This window comes from Anolis carolinensis, chromosome 4 (assembly GCF_035594765.1).
Source record: "Anolis carolinensis isolate JA03-04 chromosome 4, rAnoCar3.1.pri, whole genome shotgun sequence".
Classification (NCBI taxonomy): Eukaryota; Metazoa; Chordata; class Lepidosauria; order Squamata; family Dactyloidae; genus Anolis; species Anolis carolinensis.
In genome coordinates, this window is record NC_085844.1 from 47,274,127 (window position 1) to 47,297,060 (window position 22,934).

General features: G+C 37.6%; 1 protein-coding gene across 4 annotated transcripts in view; it reads right to left on the reverse strand.

The window, feature by feature from the left end:
* The window catches only part of rp1 (RP1 axonemal microtubule associated), a 270,471-nt gene that overhangs the window by 116,321 nt on the left and 131,216 nt on the right, over nucleotides 1-22,934 (reverse strand). For all 4 annotated transcript variants that reach the window (XM_062980362.1, XM_062980361.1, XM_016995666.2 and 1 more), the window contains exons 27-32: nucleotides 15,483-15,637; nucleotides 14,438-14,516; nucleotides 11,363-11,450; nucleotides 9,686-9,741; nucleotides 8,480-8,512; nucleotides 4,232-4,398 (exon numbers count right to left, since the gene is read on the reverse strand). In XM_062980362.1, coding sequence (XP_062836432.1) covers nucleotides 4,232-4,398; nucleotides 8,480-8,512; nucleotides 9,686-9,741; nucleotides 11,363-11,450; nucleotides 14,438-14,516; nucleotides 15,483-15,637 — 578 coding nt within the window. The remainder of the gene's footprint in view (nucleotides 1-4,231; nucleotides 4,399-8,479; nucleotides 8,513-9,685; nucleotides 9,742-11,362; nucleotides 11,451-14,437; nucleotides 14,517-15,482; nucleotides 15,638-22,934) is intronic.

Here is a 22,934-nt window from a genome sequence, read left to right on the forward strand (position 1 = left end):
TCTTCACACAAACGGCCGAGAGCTAGGTGGGTTTCCCCGTCTGAGGAAGTATCAGGAAGGAGGATGGCGAATCTGCCGCTTTTTTCCCTTCTTGACTTTGGACACCTATCGACCTTGGAGGGGGGAAGGAGGAAAGATGGCCTAATGGCGGCGGCGGAGCTCGCCCCCAAAGGGGAATGCCAGAGATTTTAAAACACCGCACTGCCACCGCCAGAACACCCACCCGCTACCTTTCCCACTCAAGTTCTTCCTACCATAAAACAGGACACAGTTCAAACAGTCCAGACAGATGGCCATCCAACCTCTGTACTATCATAAAATCCGAGGGTTCTCTAACACCACTCAGGAACAACCACTTCACTTCCATCTACCATAACACAGGACACAATCCAAACACTCAACACAGATGGCCATCCAACCACTCTAATATCATAAAATCCTAGGGTTCACAGAGACCCCTCAGCAACAACCACTTCAACTTCCTTCTACCATAAAACAGGACACAATCCAAATACTCCTCACAAATGGCCATCCAACCTCTGTAATATCATAACATCCAAATGTTTGGAGACACCCCTCAGAAACATCCAGTTCAACTTTCTTCAACCATACAATTCAAACACTCCTGACAGATGTCCATCCAGCCTCTTTATAATAATAATAATGATAACAATAATAATAATCAACATCGCATCACAGAATCAAACAGTTACAACAGACCCCTAAAGACCATCCAGTCCAACCCATTTCTCCCATGGAGGACACAATCCAAACACTCCTCTCAGATGCCCATCCAATACCTCCATAATAATAACAATAATCCCATCAGACAATCATACAGTTAGGACAGACCCCTAAACCCCATCCAGCCCAAACCATTTCTGAATAAAGGACACAATCCAAGCACACCCAACAGATGGCCATCCAGCCTATAAATAATAACAATAACAATAATAATAACATCATGGAATCCTAAGGTTAGGAGAGACCACTAAGGATCATCCAGTTCAACTTCCTTCTACCAATCCAAACACTCCTAACACATGGCCATCCAACCTCTACATAATAATGACAATAATCATAAAGATAATAAAAACAATAATAATCATAATACAACCAAACAATCCAAGAGTTTGAAGAGACCCCAAAGGGCCATCCAGTTCAACCCTTTGACCATGCAGGACACAATCCAAGCACTCTTGACAGATGGCCATCCACCCTCTACATACGCCACAGCAACGCATGGCCGAGCACAGCTAGTTTGTTTTAAAACATGATGTTTTTGTGCTTAATTTGTAAATTCATAATGTAATCCTTCCTTATTATCCAACATTTTCGCTTATCCAACGCTTTTATTTTTCAGTGATTGGTTTTTTTTGGGGGGGGTGCCAAAATTCTGTTCACTTACACTTGAAAATTACCTAGGGCCGGCCCTGCCCATAGCTGCAAAAAAAAATTCCTCGTGTAATAGTCGCACCCCCTTTTTTCCAAAAGGGGGAAATTGAGACTATTATGCGATGAATACAGTAATTTTTTTTTACAGTTCTCAAGGTCCACCAAGAATCCTCCCTCCCCAATAATAACCCCTACTTTAATGAGGAGGCACTGTCTTTTCCTCTACCTGGAGACCTCCAAAGTAATTTTTTGAGGATTAAAACAAGGTAGAGTACTAAGCTGTAAGAGCCAATGTGATGTAGTTGTTGGAATAAGGTTCAAATCCCTGTGCAGCCATTGAAACCCACTGGGTGACCACAGGGGAATGCAACAGCAAACCTGTACTCTTATCAAGAAAGGTTTGACTTAAGAGTGCCATAAGTTTACAATATCTTGAAGGCACACAACACAAAGGCTTCCAGCTTCACCATTTTTAAAAAGTAACAAAACTAAACCAGAAGTATTTATTTTACTTTTTCAATAGTCTCTCATTTCCAGACCCCACACAATTCACAGTGGACTCTCAGTGACAAATCCTTTTGTTTGAAGTTGCTGGATGACAGGAGCTTGAAATAGTTTCACTGGCTACTTCCATGAACTACTAAAAGTAATCATTATGAACTATAAAGCTATTTATGGCTTCAGTCTGAAAGTTTATATCTTCTCTGCCTAAATATTATATGTGGGAGATAGGTATCTCTGTGTGAGTGTATGTGTCTCACCACCCTCCTGGATTCAAATGGGAACATGGGAAAGAACCTTGTAGTGGCTGCTCCTAGACTATAAAACTCTCTCCACAGGAAATCTCAGGTGGCCTCTTTCCTGTTCCTTTTGCTGTCAGGCAAAGAGTTTCCTACTTGAATAGTCCCCCAGCCTTCTAGTAGGAGTAGGATGAGCTATGGTTGGGCTACTTGTATATTATTTTAAAACAATTATCTTATGGTAATGTTATAATTAAATTGATTATTAAATGTGTGTATGTTGTATTTTTTTAGACATTTCATTTTAATCAGCATTGCATATTAAGGTCTAACAGATCTTTATATACAAACCTTGAGTCACATTTTGAGAGAAAGGTGGGATATGAATCGAGGAAATGAATAAATAAAGGATAGCAGGGAATACCCAAAACAGTCAATAAACGTTGCTTTGCAGCCTACTTTACCCTGCAGGATTTAAAATGTAAATGCTCATTTGTCGTGGGGGCATTGTGGGAAAATTTTTAAAAATGTCTAAAACTCACTCTTTTAAGACAGTGAGTTCAGAAAACCACTTTTGGGAGTAGGTAGAGTGGGACTTCAGCAATACATCTTGCCAAGGGGCCCTGGCAACAGCAGGTGCCAGGTGTTGATGCCAGACTAACTATGAAACTACAAGATTATATATATACTTGGGATACCACATAAAGAGGACCTAGAAATACTGAATGCTAACTCCTATATTTCTAGCAAAATATATATTACTATCTCATTTAGAAAGCAGTTACAATAAGATTCCCACTATGCTGAATATTGCACATCCTTGCTAGAGGGTAACTGATGGCAAAACAATTACAAGTGTGTGAAAAACAAGCTTTTCCAGCAGCTTGTTGCTCCATTATTGAAATGAGGCATTCTTCCCAAAAAACCTTAGCTGTAATAGATTCAGCTCTGAGTATGTTATAAAGGTCAGATGGGACTTAAAATTGAATTGCTTTACTGTTTGAAAACCTACCAGCTAAGGTAACAAGCCAGGCTATATTTTCCACTTCACTGCCCTAAATATGAGGATATGCAAGACAGGCCTTTTCTAATACAGGTGAAGCAGTCAATCAAAATTAATAAGAAGGGAAAAAACATGCCAGGTGAGAAAATAACATGAATGTTGACAAGCAACGGCCATTTCAACGATAAAATGAAAGGTATGGCAAAAATAACTTGAGTAACAATTGCTAGACATAAGGGAGGTAATCTGATGAAAGGAAACGCATTAATGTTTAGGGCATTACAAAAGTTTCCCACGACTGTGTCCACTTCTATAAACCTGCTCTAGCATTATATTCACCATCAGATGACCTACTCCCTGGCCCACTAAGAAAAACAATCAGAATGGTGAGTAATAGAAACAGGGCTTTTTTTGTAGCAACCTCACAAATTGGAAGCTCTCTCCCTAGACAGATGTAGCCTTATTTCAGTGGGATATATCTATTCCTGAAATACCATTAATGCTAGTTTCTGTTTGGTGCTTTAAAATTTCTTTACTGCTGCTACAAGGATCTTTCTTTGTGTGTAACTAATTGTACGTTCTTTTTTTGCAATCACATGAGCCATCTTCAGAGAGTAGTGAACCTGAAAGTTGGATTAGAAAAGCAAATAACTAAATCTGAGGGGCCTGTGAGGGGCTCTACCTTGGGACTGTAATATTTGATTCAACAGTGTTTTCTGTTAGAGTTTAGGGTCTCAGCAGTTACCTGAGGAGCCATCTTTGTGTTCTGCAGAGTATTTTATTTCATTTGCGTTGGTTTATCACTGAGCTATTGTAGCCTGTGTGCAGATGACACAGTGATCCAAGGAATCCTTCTGTGGATCAAATAGTTTATGACTTCAGGTATGCAGTTGCTTTCCAACTACATCCTCCCAACTATTTATAGATAGGAAAAGAACAGAAATAACATACGGAGAAAATCTAAATAGCAAAATCAACCCATCTTTGTAAACAGAGATGGCATTTGTTTCAAACACAGCAGCATTTCTAACATATCCTTTGGCTAGAGAAAGATGTCATTGTAAACTCTGAGTGCTGGGTAGCTGCTACTTACAATGAATTCATCAGTTGCTCCTGGTTGAAAATGCACATATCCCAAGCTTTGTGAAGAGAGGAGAAGTTCATCACTTTTGCCCTTTGAGCCATAAATTACAAGGGTTCTCTTACACTCTCCTGGCTCTGGGGAATCGTGGGCAGTCTTAACCCGCACTCTCCATTTCCCTGTGAAATAAAAATAAAGCAACCAATACAAAAAACTATACCGAGAAGACATGGAAGAAATATGTAAAGACCTTATTTTTATGCTTCTGGTTGCAACACATATCAACTCAGCAAGAGAATAGCATGGTCATTTTGAAGCTCCTTATAGACTGAGGAATGTTATAGCATCCACAGATAGATGGTGAAAAGATAAGGTTATATAGGTTAGGTTGATGCATAATAGTAACATTTTAACAAATTAAACATTTTAAAATGTATTATTTGTGCAGTGTTTGCATGCTATGACATAAAAAAGCCATTTGGTTTAATAACAGCTGTATCATCCTTATTTTTCATCTCCGTGTTATGTGTTTTTATTATCGTTTGTTCATTCTCAGATTCTATCCTTTCTCCCCATCTCAACTTTCTTCTTTAAATTGTTCAGCATGACTATTCTATCTTGTCCTCCCTTCCCACATAAATCTTTTTCTGTCAAAAGCAAGTATTCTGAAATGCAAACAAGTGGAAGAGCGAACAGTCATGCAGGTCATCAAAGAATGTCACAACAAGCCTTTCAGGGGAGAAAGGTCAGAACGTAGATAACTTTTGGGATATTCAGTTCTGCTGATTCAGATACGTAGTACGTGTCAGTTCTCGTAATAACACAGTCTCATCGGTCCTGACTGGAGACTAGGCTTTCAATCAATCTAGGGCTAGGAACAAGGCAAAATGTCATTCCAAGTTATTTTCCTGGATAGCAGGCAATTTGTAGCAAGGGCAATTGTTTTAATGGGCCTCATTGCAGTTTGTATGAAAGATTAAAATGATCTAATATACATTTTAAAAGCGAAATGGAATATTAAGAATCCACCACTGCTTATATTACAAAATAGGAAACATTCCCAAGTTTTGGCATTTTTCTCCCTCTTCTTACCAAATGGTCTACAATTGACTGTATCTGTGTGTTTTCACTCATCCTCCTACCCATAGCCATTCTAGCTAACAGATGCCTATCTTAATTTTTCTGTAGGGTTTTAATTTTGTGCTCAAACAAAACAAGTAATTTCTTCAATACAAAAAAATCTGTGAAACGTTGACAGTTTTCCAAGGCTATTCACAGTTTGGGATTTATTCTGCCCAAGATTTGCACATGGCATTTTGCTAATGATAGTAAATCTCAATTTTCTGAGTACAAGTGAATCAGCTTTTTTCCTCCATATCTTTGAATGCAAATCTTACTCTTCCTCCTAGTTGCACTGGTCTACAATTTCAAGAAACTGCTGCTTTCCTATGAAAGCAGTTCAGCTTCTTAAAAAAAAGAAAGAAATCATATAGTTTTCCAGAAGCCACACAGCTGTCCCTGAACACTACACAGCGTTTTGCATAGAATGGAAATTCTCTCTGACAGATCCAGTTCCAAGTGTGCATTAATGCTCCTTATATCACAAAAAGGACCATGTGGTAATTCCTTCAAGTGGTGTATGATCATCCCTTGAAAAAGTTGTAAGAAGTAATGAAGCCACCTGCTATCCAAATAATCTACTCAGTGGAGTATCATCTCAGGTTCTGAAATTGTACACAGAATAGGAACTGGCCATGAAGAAGGAGAGAATATTAGTCGGAGCTATGGTGGCAACATTACATGAAGAAACAATCCTGATCAGGTAGACTTTAAACTAGGTTGTGTGCGGGAGGGTGACATTATCCTAGGGAACAATAGTTTATCAAGGGCCAGAGTGAATGGAAGAAAGGCTAAATAGAGGTTTGGACAGCCAAGCACTGAGTACCAAGCACTGAGAGGACAATCTCAAATAAACTGCTAGGGGGAATTTCCCACAGGCTTAAATGTCTTTAGACTAATGCCCAGAGCATGGGAAATAAACAAGATGATCTGGAACCCTTAGCATGACAAAACAGTTACAATGTAATAGGCATAACTAAAACCTACTGGGACAAGTCCTATAATTGGAATGTAGCAATGGAGTAGTATAAGCTATTTCAGAGAAATAGACCAAATAGGAGAGGGGCTGGAGTAGCATTCTGTGTCAAAATTATTTACACCTGTGAAGAGATGCCAGACTTCAGTCCTAGAAACCAGGTTGAAAGCATCTGGATAAGAATTAAGCGAACAAGGACTGAAAAAGATGTAGTTGTGGGGGGTCTACTACAACCTTCCAAGCCAGATTGAAGAAGTGGATGAAGCCTTCCTTGACCAGATGACTAAACATGCAGAAAGAATAGATATAGTAGTAATGGGGGTTTTCAACTACTCTCATATTTCTTGGAAAACAAACTTTGCCCAATAAATTCCTCACGTGCATTGCAGACAATTTTATTGTCCATAATGTAGAAGAGGCAATAAGGGGATCAGCTATTCTGGATCTGATTCTAACCAACACTGAGGATCTTATCAATGGAGTGGAAGTGGTGGGATCCTTTTGTGGGAGCGACCATGTGCTCCTGGAGTTACAAAGGAAAGCTGAAACTAAGAGAAGTCAAACATGCATTCTAGACTTTAGAAGAGCTGAAGTCGGGAAATTACAGGAAATACTGAGCATGATGCCATGGACAGGAATACCAAAAGAGAAGGGAGTTAATGATGGATGGGTGTTTCTTAAAAGCGAGATGCAGAAAGCCAGCAAGACGAAAAAATAATAGAAGTGTAGAACAATCCGAATGGATGTCTAAAGAAGTTTTAACTGAACTAAGATTGAAAAGAGACATGCACAAGCAATGGAAAAGAGGGGAAATCAACAAAGAGGAATTCAAATGAATAACCAACATATGTAAAGAGAAGGTTCATAAGGCTAAGGCACAAAATGAGCTCGGGCTTGCCAGAGAGATTAAAACAATAAAAAGGGGCTCTTTGGTTATGCCAGTAGAAAAAAGAAAAAGGAAATGGTAGGGCCTCTGCTAGAAGAAGGTGGTGAAATGCTAACAGGGGATAGTGAAAAGACAGAGCTGCTCAGTATCTTATGTGTCTCAGTTTCCCCCCAAAAAAGAGATTAAAGAACTGGGTATGTTTAGCCTGCAGAAGAGAAGGTTGAGAGGAGACATGATAGCCATGTATAAATATGGGAAAGGATGTCATAAGAAAGAGGGAGCAGGCTTGTTTTCTGATGCCCTCGAAACTAGGCATCGGAGCAATGGTTTCAAATTACATGAAAAGAGATTCCACCTGAACATTAGGATGAACTTCCTGACTGTAAGAACTTTTCAACAGTGGAACTCTCTGCCTCGGTGTATGGTGAAGGCCCCTTCCTTGGAAGCTTTTAAACAAAGGCTGGATGGCCATCTGGCAAGGGTAGTTTGATTGTGCTTTTCCTGCATGGCAGGGGGTTGTGGTCTCTTCCAACTCTATTATTCTATGATTCTATGAAACAAACATTTGACCATGTGGTTGGAGAAACACAGCAGATCCAGAGCAAAGATGTGCATAAAGTTGTTGATCTTAGTAACGGTAGAGCTTAAGCTGGCACTATTTTTGATACTTTCTGAATTTCCTAATGAACTTTGACCTGAAACAGCTTTTGCTATCATATCACAATGTGGTTCCAGTTGCTTGCTTAGAGAAGTTATCCCCATTTATTAAAAGGCAATGATGCTGGTATAAAGAAAATAACCCTTGCCTTTGCTCTCTGAGGAACCATGACTCATTCTAGAATAGAACTGCAAAAACTGAAGGAAAGTACTATGTGAGAAATCTCTTTGACATAAATAATTGTCTGCATTTTATGTGTGATTAAACACTTTGCATGGATAATTGCTCTGAAAAGACAGTAACTTCCTTTCTGAGGGTTGTTGTATGTATTCCGGGCTGTATGGCCTTGTTCTAGAAGTATTCTCTCCTGACGTTTCACCCACATCTATGGCAGGCATGCCTCACAACCTCTGAGGATGCCTGCCATAGATGTTGGCGAAACGTCAGGAGAGAATACTTCTAGAACATGGCCATACAGCCCGGAATACATACAACAACCCTGTGATCCCGGCCATGAAAGCCTTTGACAACACAACTTCCTTTCTCTTTTTTTGTCCTCTTGAGCCTAAATTAAAGCAGCAATACTAAAACTACTGTCAGAGAATACAGAGTATGACTTACCCTTGGTTTCCACCACTGATGTACTCCCATTCTCTAAAAACAGAAAAAGACAAAAACAATCTTGTTTTCTTTTACCAAAAGATTCTTCGTTCTTTAATTGATTGTGCTATTTATTATTTCTTTATTTTAAATCCCACCCTTCCCCCAGCATAACATTCAAGGTGACTTAGAGCCATTTGAAAACAGTTTGAAACTTAAAACATGTTATTAATACAAAATTTTAAACAAAACGAAATCTGAGTTTTATTTTAAAAACAGAAATTAAAGTACATTTAAAACATAATAGAATAAGAACAAAATACCACCCCCTCTATCTGCTGCATGTTAAAAATCAAATATCTTCTTAAATGGCGAAGTGGCAGAAAGACAGCAGGGCTGAAGCCAACCAAACCCCCCAAGGGCATTTGGTGAAGCACCAGCACTTCTGCACAGAGAGACTCAAGATCTTCTAAAATTACAATCCCATGATTCCATAGCATTGAGCCATGGCTGTTAAAGTGGTGTAAAACTGACTAGAGTACTTAGATCAATTTCAAACTGGCATAGAAGTAAGCAGCTTCAGCAGAGGATGATTAATTTGGAAATCCTGGAACCAGTTTGAGACTTATATGGTGATGATTAGACACACCACAGATGTTGACCTCAAACCAGTTCCAGGATCCACAGCTTGTATTTGCAGCTTTGACAACTGTGGAAAATATGGATTTTGCTTTAATTCTCCACTCCAGAATGTGTATGGGCACACCAATGATGCATTTTGGGTGATCCATGAAGCACTTTGGGTGATTCATGTTCTGTGGAGTTGATTTCATCTTACATTATGGTTTACATTGGCATTAAGGGCTTTCTTTTGGACTTTGCTTACTTTAATTTGAAAAGTTTAAAGCACATTGAAGCACACTTTCATTATATGTATTATATAGCCACTGCACTTTGAAGCTGCCTTCAATCTATATTAAATGGTCTGTGCAGATGGGGCCCAAGTCTACAAATCTGAGGAACTAGTCAACTAATGTTTAGGGGCTATTAACTTCATTCTCTCAATTAGTCTTTAAGATGCTGCAAGATTCCTTTACATAGGAAGATATGGTCTTTCAGATAACATGGAGTCAAGCTGCATATGGCTTGAAAGGTCATAACAAGCACTAAGTATTTGGTACCAAGGACAGACTTATAACAAATGCAATCTTTATTTTCAGTACTTACTTATGGCACTTAATTCTCTCTCTGTCTTTCCATCATCTTGATATTCATCTAGCCATCTTTCATTGTGGAAAAAAGTAATTATAATAAAGGCAGTTAGTAATTATACTTAGGAGATTGTCACATTACCTTTTAACACAAGCTACAACCTATGCAACCATGTGTACAATGTTATCGTATATCAGGTCTAAATTCATTGGCAAAGTCTACTTGGGCAGTAGTTTTTATAAAATGATTGGAACCCATCCTTTGGATTCTGAACCCATTTCCATACAGATTTAGTACTGTGCAAGGAGAAAAATGTGCTTCTGGCAAAGGGGATGCTGGAAATGTGATATCCACTGTGTGATGTCCTTCGTTTCACAGCCTGCAAAAAAAAAAAAACCCTTTCTCCCCTGATCATTTGATCTTGTGGACAAAATTGGACCTTTCCTCTACTCTGCAGAATAAATCCAGTTTGACACCTCTATATATGCTATGACTCAATTCTAGGAAATCCTGGGAGTTGTAATTTGGTGAGGCACCAGCACTTTTTGGCATAGAAGGCTGGACCTCTTTAGTGGCCATGTCATGCAAGAGAAATGGTTAATTTTTTGTTTTGTGGCTGGGAAGCAGAGTCAACAATGGATGTCATCTTCCTGCCAATGGCTTATCACATCACACAGTACAAGCTTAAAGGGCCTGAAAAAAAGATTTGTGTTAAGAAACAGGCAGACGTTTTCCCATTTTAGTTATAACAGATTTACCATAGGAGAACCTGTTTTGGGAAACATGTATGAAACTGTCCTTACTATATCAGAACCACATATATATCCATATATTCACCTTAATATGAAGAAACAGGGGAGCTAAAGCTAAATTACACATATTAAAAAACCTTAAAACTAAAAGATAGGAGCCCAGCAGCCGTGTGCTCCCAAAATGAATTCTCTTTACCGTCACAGTAAATAGTTACATTTTAGAATGCGTTGGACTTGATGCTGTATTTTGGACTTGAAAATGACCAAAAGAAATAATCAGAGTCCCAACTGCATCAGCCACCTTTGAAGGTTTCCAGAGAATGAAAAACTATGACCAGGAGCATGCAACTGGCAACTAGTTGTAGCTGAGAGTACATGCTTGGAATCATCAATGTCATTTCAGTTTCCAGTTGCGGTTGAAGCTGGATCTCTCAGTATCTACAGATTTTAAGCCTCATTCATTTTGTGGAAAATATATTTGTATAAATGTTTTAGAATTACACCCCAATCAGAAAAATAATACAAAGATTATCTTTATCTTGTGGGATGTTATTTAATGAATCTTTACTGTTTTGTCCCTTTTTGTCTAGCTGTTTTAATTTGACAGTTAACAAGAAAAACCGGGAACATGTTATCACACTGAATCCATCTAGCTTGATATTCTGGGTTATATATCTGTGTGAAAGGGCCCCCAGAGGTCCACATACTAAATCTAAAGAGGGATCTTAATGATAAAAGAATAAAATGTGTGCTGGAATCTCCAGTGTTGGAACAGCAAAGCAATCTGTATATGGGCTCCATCATGGAGAAGAAGCACTGGAATACAGTGCTCTTAATTCTCTACCTTTTCCTTAATAAACATATTTTTAAAATCCTAAAAAAGGCCTTGTGGTTTGCTAAAATATACTAAGCAAATTACTGGTATTCACTAATTGCATACCTATTACAGGGAAACACTACTTTTTCTACTCCACCTTCTTCCTCCTCTTCATATGTAATTACAATCTTTTCAAGGCACCATCCACTACCTGTAATTCAATGGCAAAAAGTATATGTTTTTGGATAGAAGGAAACTTGATGTCTCGGTTAGAAATAAAATAATTTAGTCACACCTAACTCAGTTAATCAGAACCAAAAGATTAGCAAACTTCCCTTGAGCAAAACCCATAATTAATCCTCTTAAAATTTGGGACTTTTTTTTTCCTTCAAAAGCTTGAGACCATTAAATCTAAGGGAAGACATCTCGTTTAGTAGAATCTGTAAACAAATGAAGATCTTTCATTTGACCACTATTTCTAGGGCCACATAATATATGATTAAATAATTCAGTTTTTTATCTTTTGGGAAAATAAGATTGTATTGTACAGTGAAGGACAGTTAGGACACTATGAGTCATTACCCTATTTTTAGAAACTTTTAAAAAACTATTTTAGTGAAACAAAGCTCTCCAGACATTTTTATCTAGATGTCTTTGCACAAGAAAATTATTTTGTTTCAGGGATATTAATCTTTTTGAGCAACTAACACTGCATTATTTTCTGATTCTGTGCAGAATATATTTTCATGACAATGGCGTTTGAATTAATAAATAACACAACTATCTCACAATTATATTTGAATGTTTTATTTATTTAAAAAAACACTACCTAGACAAATAAACATTTTCATTAGCATAACATTGTAATTTTTGGAATGGCCATTTAGCCCTTGTGGCTAGCAAGACCAGCAAATGGACCATAATAATAATAATAATTATTATTATTATTATTATTATTATTATTATTATTATTATTATTATTATTATTACTTATACCTCATCTTTCTCCCCTTGGGGACTCAAGGTGGCTAACACTCTACACTAAGCAAGTTTAAAAGGTGCAATACCAAAGTTTAAAAACAATTAAATAATAGTGTGGTTAAAAACAAAATTAAAGTACAGTAAATATACTAAAATGGCCTTTAATACTCATATTCCCCCCCCCCCCCGCCCTGAGGATCTAAGGATGGCAGTCACAAATGCAGGTGAAACGTTAGGAGAAAATTCCACTAGAACATAACCACACAGCCCAGAAACCGTACAACACTCCAGGGTGTAGTAGACTTATTTGAATAAGGTAAAATCTATTTAGATAATCATATGCCAATATCCTACTTATCACAAAAGATGATTTTTAAAAAAATTTAAATATAACAGTTCAGGATATGAATCTTAAATCTAACATCCTATATTCCAGGCATAAGTGGCTGAGGGGAAAAAAGAAGGGGCCTGAAACTGTTCGGAATTGTGAGAGCTGAAATCCAAAACACCCATGCCCATGCCTGCTATATTCCCTCAAAATATATTTATTATAGCAGTAGTCTTTTAGCTCAGAAGGGCATCTAAGATTATCATATATGCTGGTATATAAATCTGTATGTATATATATATATATATATATATATATATATATATATATATATGTGTGTGTGTGTGTGTGTGTGTGTGTGTGTGTGTGTGTGTGTGTGTATACACACACACACACACACACACACACACACATATATATACACACACACACACACACACACTGTATGTATATTGGGCAGGATTCAGACCCAAACTTTGGATTTTGGTATGACTGGTGCATAAGTCTTTTTGCAAAGATGGAAAGGTGCCAACACCTCCTCAGGAGGCCATCTACCTCTAGCACCCACCACCATCATCTTCTTACTCAGGTATTCAAAAAGGCCTTTCATCTTTCAGAGAAGGGGACAGCCCCTAGTGGCACAGTGGATTAAACCACTGAGCTGCTGAACTTGCTGACCAAGGTATCGGTAGTTCGAATCTGGGGAGCAGGGTGAGCTTCCGCTGTTAGCCCCAGTTTTTGCCAACTTAGCAGTTCGAAAACATGCAAATGTGAGTAGATCAATAGGTACCGCTCCAGCAGGAAGCTAACGGAGCTCCATGCAGTCATGCCAGCCACATGACCGTGGAGGTGTCTACGGACAACACCGGCTCTTTGGCTTAGAAATGAAGATGAGCACCAACCCCCAGAGTTGGACACGACTAGCCTTAATGTCAGGGGAAATCCTTTAACACTATATATATATATATATATATCTCAGTATATACTCTTATATATCTCCTTATCTGAGCTGAGTAACAAAAGAGAACATCTTAGTCCATTCAGAGAGAATCAAAAAGAAGCAGTGATCCCCTCTATACTCTTGGTGATCTTACAAAGGGAAGCACCAGAGAATTGCTACCAATACTGTCATTTTCCTTCCTGGGCATTCAAAAAGGCCAAAGACTATGTTGTGGCAGAGAAAGTAGAGGGATCAGTGCTTTGCTTAGGTTCTTCCAAGATGGACTAAGCTCTTGCCTTTCACCACTTTAATAAGGCCCCACCTACACTGCCATGTAAGTCAGTTTCCAGATGCAGATTAACTGCACTGAACTGGATTATATGACAGTGTAGATCCAGCCTAAGAGATGCTGATGATTGCATTTTAAATAGGAGTTAAGATACAATATTTACATTGAGCCTTGGATATGGTAACCCAGGTTTTTGGATTGATGTTTTGAATAAAATTTGGAGACTTATTCATGGGGATATACATATGTACAATCAGTAAAAGCATTTAAACATGACACAGCTAAAACACTGGAAAATTCCTCTTTAAATTAGTTTTAAAATTACAGGCATTTGACCAGAGTGCTGATGCACTACCATACGCATCTACACTGTAGCTCCATGTTGAGGTGGAACACATAACAGAGCCTCTGCTGAGAATCTCAAATTTCAGGAAGGTTTACAGAGGAAAAGATGGTCTTGGTCATCTATTGTGAGAGTACCATTTCACAATAAAAAATTGGGTCCAATTTACCACTGACATAGAAGTCAAACTAAACACAACTGTTGTTTAGCACATGCAAATCATATACTAGGAATGCCAAAACATATTTTCAAATTTTCTCATCTTCAGCTAGAAAGGACATCTCCAAGGTTATCTGTCAATAAGCAATTAGCTTTACCTGGACCAGTTCCGTCATGACTAATGAGAACTTTATTCAGAACCCCAAGTGATACAGCTGTCATGGAGAAGTTATCAGTCTGTAAAAACATAAATATGAAAGTAATGTGAATGGAAGGAAATGAATGCTCTCTGCAGAACTGATGGGAGTTATGAAAGATGGACTTTATTATAAAACATACACAGTACTTTATTAATTAAGCAAACCAATTTTATGATTTAATATGCTGTTTTTCAAAAGTCATTGAAATGTATGATACCATTTAAAAATAAGCATTTTTGTTTTTTAAGGTTGGTTTAGCACTATGGCTTGAATAAATAGATTAATAAATAGATTTTGCATAATATTTAGCACTCAAGTTTCATAACCTCCAACTGTCCTGAATGAGTTTTTTTTTTATCAGGTCAGAAGTGACTTGAGAATATACTGCAAGTTGCTTCTGGTGGAAGAGAATCAGCCATCTGCAAGGACATTGCTCAGGGGATGCCCAGATGTGTTACCATCCTGTGGGAGGCATCTCTTATGTCCCCACATGGTAAGCTGGGGCTGACAGACAAGAGCTCACCCTGTCTCGGGGATTCGAACCACCAACCTTCAGGTCAGCAGTTCAGCCAACAGAGTTTAACACATTGTGCCATCGCAGCTCCATCCCGGATGAGTAGGGACACTTTTGATTAATCCACTGTCATCCTACATATTCAGCTATGTTTAACATGTCCCTCTTTCTCTTTCACTTCTCTCAGCTTATTTCAAAATTGCCACAAACTGAGTTCAAAATAATTTGCCCTCAGTTAACTCAATAGGAGAGAAAGGAGATGAGGAGGCAAAATCTCCAAGATCTCTAATTGCAGCAGCGATGGCAACACAAGCCCGATCTGCCCCTTTCCCCTGCACTGATGATGCCTTCAAGAAATCTCATTGCTAATTTAAAAAGAATTACTATATAATCTTTGCCACTTAGGCAAAAAAGAGCCCTATGGCAATAAACACTGCAGAGACCTGATCCAAATTTACCAGGGCCAAAGACACTTGAATGCAGCTTTACCTGACCACGCTGAAATTTGACTTTATTAAATCTTGACTTGTGAAGTTTTCGTTTTCCAGAATCTCCTCTGTTTCCAAAGACGGTGATGTATACATTAGAATTTGTTTCTGCACCAGGGTTTGATCCAGTGTATACAGCGATATCATACAGTACAACTGAAACAAACACAAAATATATTAATTTGGATCAGCCCTGTGCAGCATTTAGCGGACTACTTTCCACACTGACTTAACCACGCAGTGTAGATGTGCCCTAAAAGTAACTATTTGGTCTTTGAAGAAATTGATAAGTAAAGAATTACTTTAAATGACAGAAGGTTGAAAGCAAAGAGCCTTCAGAAAAAGTCAAGCCTGTTCACCTGTTGCAGAACAGATAAAAGAATCAATTTGTGCAAAATATAATAGAACATATGTCTTGTAGAATGCTCAGAACAGATTTCAGTTCAGTACAGAGACAGTAGAAGGCAAGAAGAGTTGAAAACATAAGCAATTAATCATGCCGACTATGGCGGACTGTTACAGCAGAGGTATACAATGCAGACTATGGGCCACATGCTACCCACCTGAAATATTTCCTCTAACTGGGATTCACATTGGATTCAGTCCTTATTATGAAGTTGACGGCCCATTTCTTTTTACAGAGAAACAAGCTCACATGAGCCCAACCAGGATCATTATGTGAATTGAGGTATACATATTTTTCCTCAGAAGTTTTTTTATATATAAATTAAAAAATGCATTCTTGGTGCATGACCTTAAAATGGCAAATGTAGATTTCCTTTTTAAAATAGTCTTTATGTATGAGGAGAAATCCAAATTGGGGAAGCATGTGTATACTTGTGTGTAGACATGAAAGAAAACTTCAGATGCACACCATGTGGCTTAGCTCTTAAGTCACTATTCTACATATGTTTATTTCAGTGTGACAAACCACCAACTTAAGGTAAAGCCCCAAAATGTCCTATCTCAGACATATGATTGGAGTGGACCTGGCAATAGTTCCCAGATGATAATATGTGGTTCAGTCACAATCTGTAGAAAGCTGTTTAAAAGATTTTTTTAAAAAAATGCATATGAGATTGTGATTCCAGATCTTTACCTCTCAGTTCTCTATGCACTGACAGGATTCAATAAACAACAGCTGTCATGTTGAAGTCAATTATAAAATACACAATTCATTAATAAAGTGGTGTTGTGTAAAAAGCATTCACTCTTTATATTCCCTACTCCGCTCAGGGTTTATTTTCTTACTGACTGTTATGCCCAGTATAGCACCTATGTTGTGAAGCTTTGATTTTAAGTGTTTTAGGTTATGATTACTTCATATTTTGTATTTTAGTCATTGTTTTGCTTCTATAAATAATTTCTATTTTTTTCCTTAGTATGACACTGCAGTGAAACCGAAAATAATTTTACCATTGTTTTTAGTGGCTTTGGCATCACACATTTTTATTTAAAATTTCTAGACTTATATATGAGTATATATGGAAATAACACCTGATAATGCTTATCAGTTCATGGGAAAGAAAAAGGACCATCCTTCTATCAGCACCATCATTAGGGAGATTGGTTCCTCCTTCTTCCTCAATAGGTTATCAACGCAAGATACCAGCAATGACCTGGAGCTCACACAGAGCTCTGCAGCTGATTGGCGACATAGAAAATGAAGTCTTGCCACCTCATCACATGGACCATGAGATCCGTGGTGGTTCATCTGTATTTCGTAGGCAATTGTAGCCCTTCGTCAAGTATCAAGTTAAGTCTTCCCATCACACATGCTTTCTTCTTGCCTCTTTCCCCCGTTGTTCTCTGCCTTCCTTCCCATCACACTGTCTTTTTGGCAGAGAAGGCTTGCGACTCAAGAGAAAGTGAATTGGAAGCTGTGACATCTCTAGCCAGGAAATAAAAGGTGCCTCCAGCTCCTTCTCAACCCCTTTTTTTCTCCTGGGATTTTTTCCAGAAAGCAACGGGTTTGGTTCCTCGTGCCTCAGCATAATGTGTTTGGCTTTGATATTAATAATGATAATCTTTACCTAAAGCAAACACTTCCTAAGATGCCCCATCCAAGGCCTGGCTTTCCTTAGCAAGAGCAGTGTAATTTTAAGCCACTTTCTAAGATGCCCTATCCAGGGCTTGGCTTTCCCTTGGAAGAGACTGCTGCTCTCAGAAGGACCACGCCGCTCCACCATGCACCAAAACAGGAGGAGAGTGTGATGGTTCCCTTCATACATGCTTTCCAGCTGGTACTACGGATCTAGCATTCAGTTGGAGCTCTGACTATGATTCCTCCTCCATGTTCAGAGCTCACCCCTTTTGCCATGATTGTTCTCCAGTTCAACAATGAGGGGAGAAATGATATTTGGAAGTACAGGTTCATTGGGTGATGGTACCTGTGCTTCCCCATCATTGAACTGGAGTGAAAGTGTCCTACAACAGGGAAACTATACATCTGATGTGGTTGTTGGCCCAACTGGGCTATGTAAACACACATTCATTTATTTTAACAGTAGACTACATCATGCTGCACTCACAGTTACATGGAGGAGGTCCATTCATGCTTTCTGCAGAACATATGGAAGCCAAGGATATAAGGCACACAAATTAATTGAATATGCTCTGAAAGTGTGAATACAAGTCAGCTTTCAGAGTGTACTTTCATTTGACAGTGTTGAAGAATGCTGTTTTCCTTAGGGTTTATCGGGTGGGCAGGGACTGACTATCAACTCTCATGAGTCTCCATACTAATTTAAATGCTCAAAGAATTGAGGCATCTCTTTTATCCCCTTTATTCCATGTGCTGTTACTTGTAAAACTCCAAATCTTGCCAAAACCACTATCTATCAGTACAGGAGGAAAAATACTATAATAATTTTAATTGCCTACATATTTTTCATAATGCAGCAGTAATACATAGCAATATGTGAGCTATTACAATCCTCCTTCGGGGCCTGATTCTCTGCTGTTCTGCTGCAGTTTGAAGCCAGTGTACCTTGCATTCAATGACATTATATCAGCATCAAATTGCAATGAAAAAGAATTGCCATATCTTCCATCAAATGAGAAATAATAAAGGAAAATTAACTTTCCAAGATAAAACTGAAGTCTGAAGATATTATTTTAACATGCAGAAGCTCTCTTGTAAGATAATACATAGACACTTGCAAGCATCCATCTTCATGGAAAAGAAATTAATCGAAAAAACAAGAAACAGGGGTAACTACTGTTTCCAGATACTTAAGCAAATGGGGCTGGGTGTGAGGTTGTTATTTTGGAAAACACAGGAGTGAAAATTCATGTAACGAATGGGGGAGTTTTTAATTACCTTGTATATTATGCAGGTACAAAACCACCATAGTCTTGGACAAAATGTCAGAGAAATATTGTTAATCTCCTTGAGTCTCATTGTGAGAAAGGATGGTTAAAAGGAGTAAACTAATAATAATATAATATAATATAATATAATTATTTCCACTTGTGAGTCCATTTTCATGCTTTGCTTTTTGAAGTTTTCTCTCAAGGCTGAGGGAACAACAGCTATTTGCTGTGTTCCCAAGGTGGAAAGGAAGCCTGGCATGGTTCATAAACATGGCACCAAATTTAAGTTTTCTCTTGCCACTGGAAGAGACTACTTGAAATGGAAAGCAGCTGGAATTTCATCTGAAAGGCTATCAAGCATTTCAACAGCATTGCTTTCCATGAATGTCTAGATGTTGCTTGACTTTGATTCTCAGAATTCTTGATAAATGACCATGAACTCTGGGACCCAGTTTCTGGTACCTGAGCTATACAGCATTGATATTTTTCCCATTCTATCTTTAATTAAATTTCAACTGCTTTACTAGTGCAGCCACTCAGATTTAACCTCTAAACTGAAACTTAGTATATTTTTATATTGGTTATGTCTGCTGGCATATATTGTATTTATTATAATTACAGTGGCTGGTGACTTGATGCAAAAAATAAATCTTTACTTATTTAATTCAGCCTTGTAACAGAGATTTCCACAGTAGCAATTATTGCTGGGATAAAATAGGTTGGTTTGCCTATGTTTCATGTTATTTTTAAAGAATATTGAAACCTTTAAAATACATCCAGTTAAGACTTGGTTGCACAAGCATTTGCGTGATACTGAAATTGACCTTTCTTCCCTTCATCCAGCATCCCTGTCAGTTGCAGTTTTTTTCTTTCTTTTTTTTTTTAAAAAAACCTTTAACATTTGCACCAACCAAATGCCAACAGAATAACCCTGCAAAATCTTCCTAGAATATTTGAAATCATGTTGGTGTCTCTCTTGGTAGTTTCCATCATAAATAGCTACTTGTTCTCCAATGTAGCAGGTCTATTCAGGACTATGTTCTATGAGGCATGATTAACAAGGACACATATAAAGTGAGAATCATGGATTTAGTTTGGAGGCTGGTCCTGTACTATTTTATTTTTATGCAGCGCATAGACATTTTAGGAATGAGGAGGTGGAAGGGAGGAGGAGGTGATGTGGAGAAGCCTTTGTCAGTCACTAGCTTTGGCTGAGGACAAACACGATTATTTGTGATGATTTTTTGTCTTACAGCATTGATGCAAAACGACATTAGGTACATAAACATAATGTACACCTACATTAAAACACTTACATTTACTAAAAAAAGATTTGATTGGACGTTATTTTAATTTCTAACAGCTTGTTCTAGTCCCCTGCTCAAATGCCTTTATTTACTAGAAAAAACAAAAACACACAAGATGCGTATTTTGTTTCTCTTTCTCTCCCACCTACCCATACTATGATATTTCAAAATATATCTGAAAAAAGTAAGAATACTGTAAAAATTCAAATATATCAAAAACATAACTTGAAAGAGTAGTCAATGTGGATTGACATTTAAGCTTTGGCACTTAAAAAGATTTCCCATCTTTGCTTTAGGGTGAAATGTTTTGTTAGGAACATAAAAACAAGCCTTTTAATATGAGTTTGCCTTAGGTCCCTGAAAAATGGCAGCTTTCTAATCTCCTTAGCTATGATGCCAATTGCACTAATGTTCTAAAAATAGACCGTGGCTGTTTTAAGTCTCTTACAACTAATTTTCATGATGTCAGGGAAACTTCAGAAAGACTCAAACTACTAGGAAGGGATTTCAATGCTTTAAATGTCAAAGGTCAGAAAACTAGACCAGTGAATTTAAGAGACAGGAGTTGTGCCTTTTTTTCTTTTTCATGAATGATTTAATCCTCATGCAATAGAATTATTTTAAAAAATGAATTTTCTGAATTGTGAGCTATTTTTTTTTAGTTCAGTGAAAACTCAGGGTCAAAAAAACATCCCTTGATCCAAGATTCAAGTGTATTCTACTCCAAAACCTGTCTCAAAAAGCACAAGCCAACATGTTAACAAAATTAAATGTGATAAAATTAAATTAGTTTGTATTGTAGGATATTTCTCAACTATAGAAATTCCCATATTTTAATTTTCCATGAATACAGCCAACCTACTAACAATTAGAACATGCAATTTTAATCTTTCTGTACCATAGTTCACAAAAGTGTGTATATATTCATCTGAATTGTTGCGTTCTTATGTGTCTTCAAAAGAACTCATTGTAGAATTATTGCAGTTTGATACCATTTTAACATGAATAAATGCTAGGGAATTATGGACATTATAGTTTGATGAGGTCTTTAACCTTCTCTGCCAGTTCACCAAACTACAGAACCCAGAATTCCATAGCATTGAGCCTTGGAAGTTCAAGTGGTGCCAAGCTGCATTAATTCAATAGTGCAGATGCACCCTCGGACGTATGGTTACCTCAGCACAAAGTTGTTATTTGGGGTGGGCGGGTTGCAAAATTTATTCTGAAGAGATTTGGTCTTTTATTCTTGTAAGGCCCTATATAAACTGCCATATAATCCAGATTGAACTGCATTATATGGTTCAGTGCAGACTCATACAATGCAGACTGAGCTGCATTGAACTGGATTACATGAGTCTACATTGCCATATAATCCAGTTCAATGCACTTATCTTTATTCTGAAACTGCATTATATGGCAGTGTAGATCTTTCTAGCCTAAGGCTGAGAGAATATGACTTGCCCAAGATCAGACAGGATTTTTGTGTCTGAGTGAAGAGTCAAGTTCTAGTCTCCCAGAATCCTGGTCCAACACTTAAATACATTAAATGAGGGCCCATCTACATGGACACAAAATCTGGGGCTGGTCCAATTCACTGCTGCTTTGGACCAGCCCTGATTCTGCCATGATGTTTACATGTTTCCACTCCTGAAGAACAGCAGGAGCGGGAGCAAAGTTTTGACTGTCCAGTTGGGCTGACTTCAGTTTGGCCTTGCTGGAAGGTCAATCTTATCTTCATTCTTTTTTCCTTGCCACAGAAGCAGTCATAGACCTGGCCATCACTAAACATTCTCGCCAATATCAGCAAATAGTCCCAATGAATTTCCCTCCCTTCTCCAAGTTGCATTAGGGTTAAATTAATCAGACAAGCTGTACATTGCAGATTTATGGTTGCAAGTTCATCCTTGTCACAAGATGAATTACACAACAACAATTGTGAGAACTAGAACAGGTAAGCCTTTTCACACACACCTGTATGGCCACAGGATTATAAATACAGAGTCAAAACAATAGCATGAATTTAAAAGACCAGGTATCTGAACAGATCTGAAAGACAGGAAAAAGAAAAGGAAGCAAGAGAAGGGGGGGGAAGAAAAAGAGAGTCAATAAAGTCTATAAAATACAAAATGTGATAGATAAAATGTGTAGTATACTAACTGAGCACTACAAAGCCTTGAAACATAAGGATCCCAAAGTTGACAAAAAGTAGTATTCTGGGCCAATGTATTCGGAAAACAATATTTCAATATTAACAGCCTGCAGTGGAAAGTATCATGAAATAACAAAAGCAAGAAGAAGGAAACAATCAATACAAGATGCAGAGAAATATGAAAGCGAGATTTCAAATGTTTTTTAAAAGAAAGATCTATGGCTAATTGGAGGTAGCTAGGGAGAAATATTAAAGAGGAAAAATAAGAAAAGCTCCCACTATGTTTAGGCTTTATGAAACCATTCCAGAAAAAAATATATAGTAAGCAACAAAGTTCAGTGGCAATCTGAAAATCTCAGTAAAAGGCCTGCTTCACCACCGAACTAACTATATAAAATATCCTTTGATCTTATTGTTCTTATTTAAGAGGCAGCATTTTAATTAAAATACATTCACATTAACCTGAAAATTTCATTGATTTGAAATTTGATATCATGCAATAGATGATCCTAGACAGAATGATTGATTTACTAATGATTGTGAATTTGTGATTATGATGAATAATAAAACTAAACCATCAAATGTTTAGCTTAAAATTTTGCTTTGAGAAAAATATTTCTTGAAAAATACTAATCACATTAAACACTCACGCACAGTAAAGAATTTGATTGGGTTGGCCCCA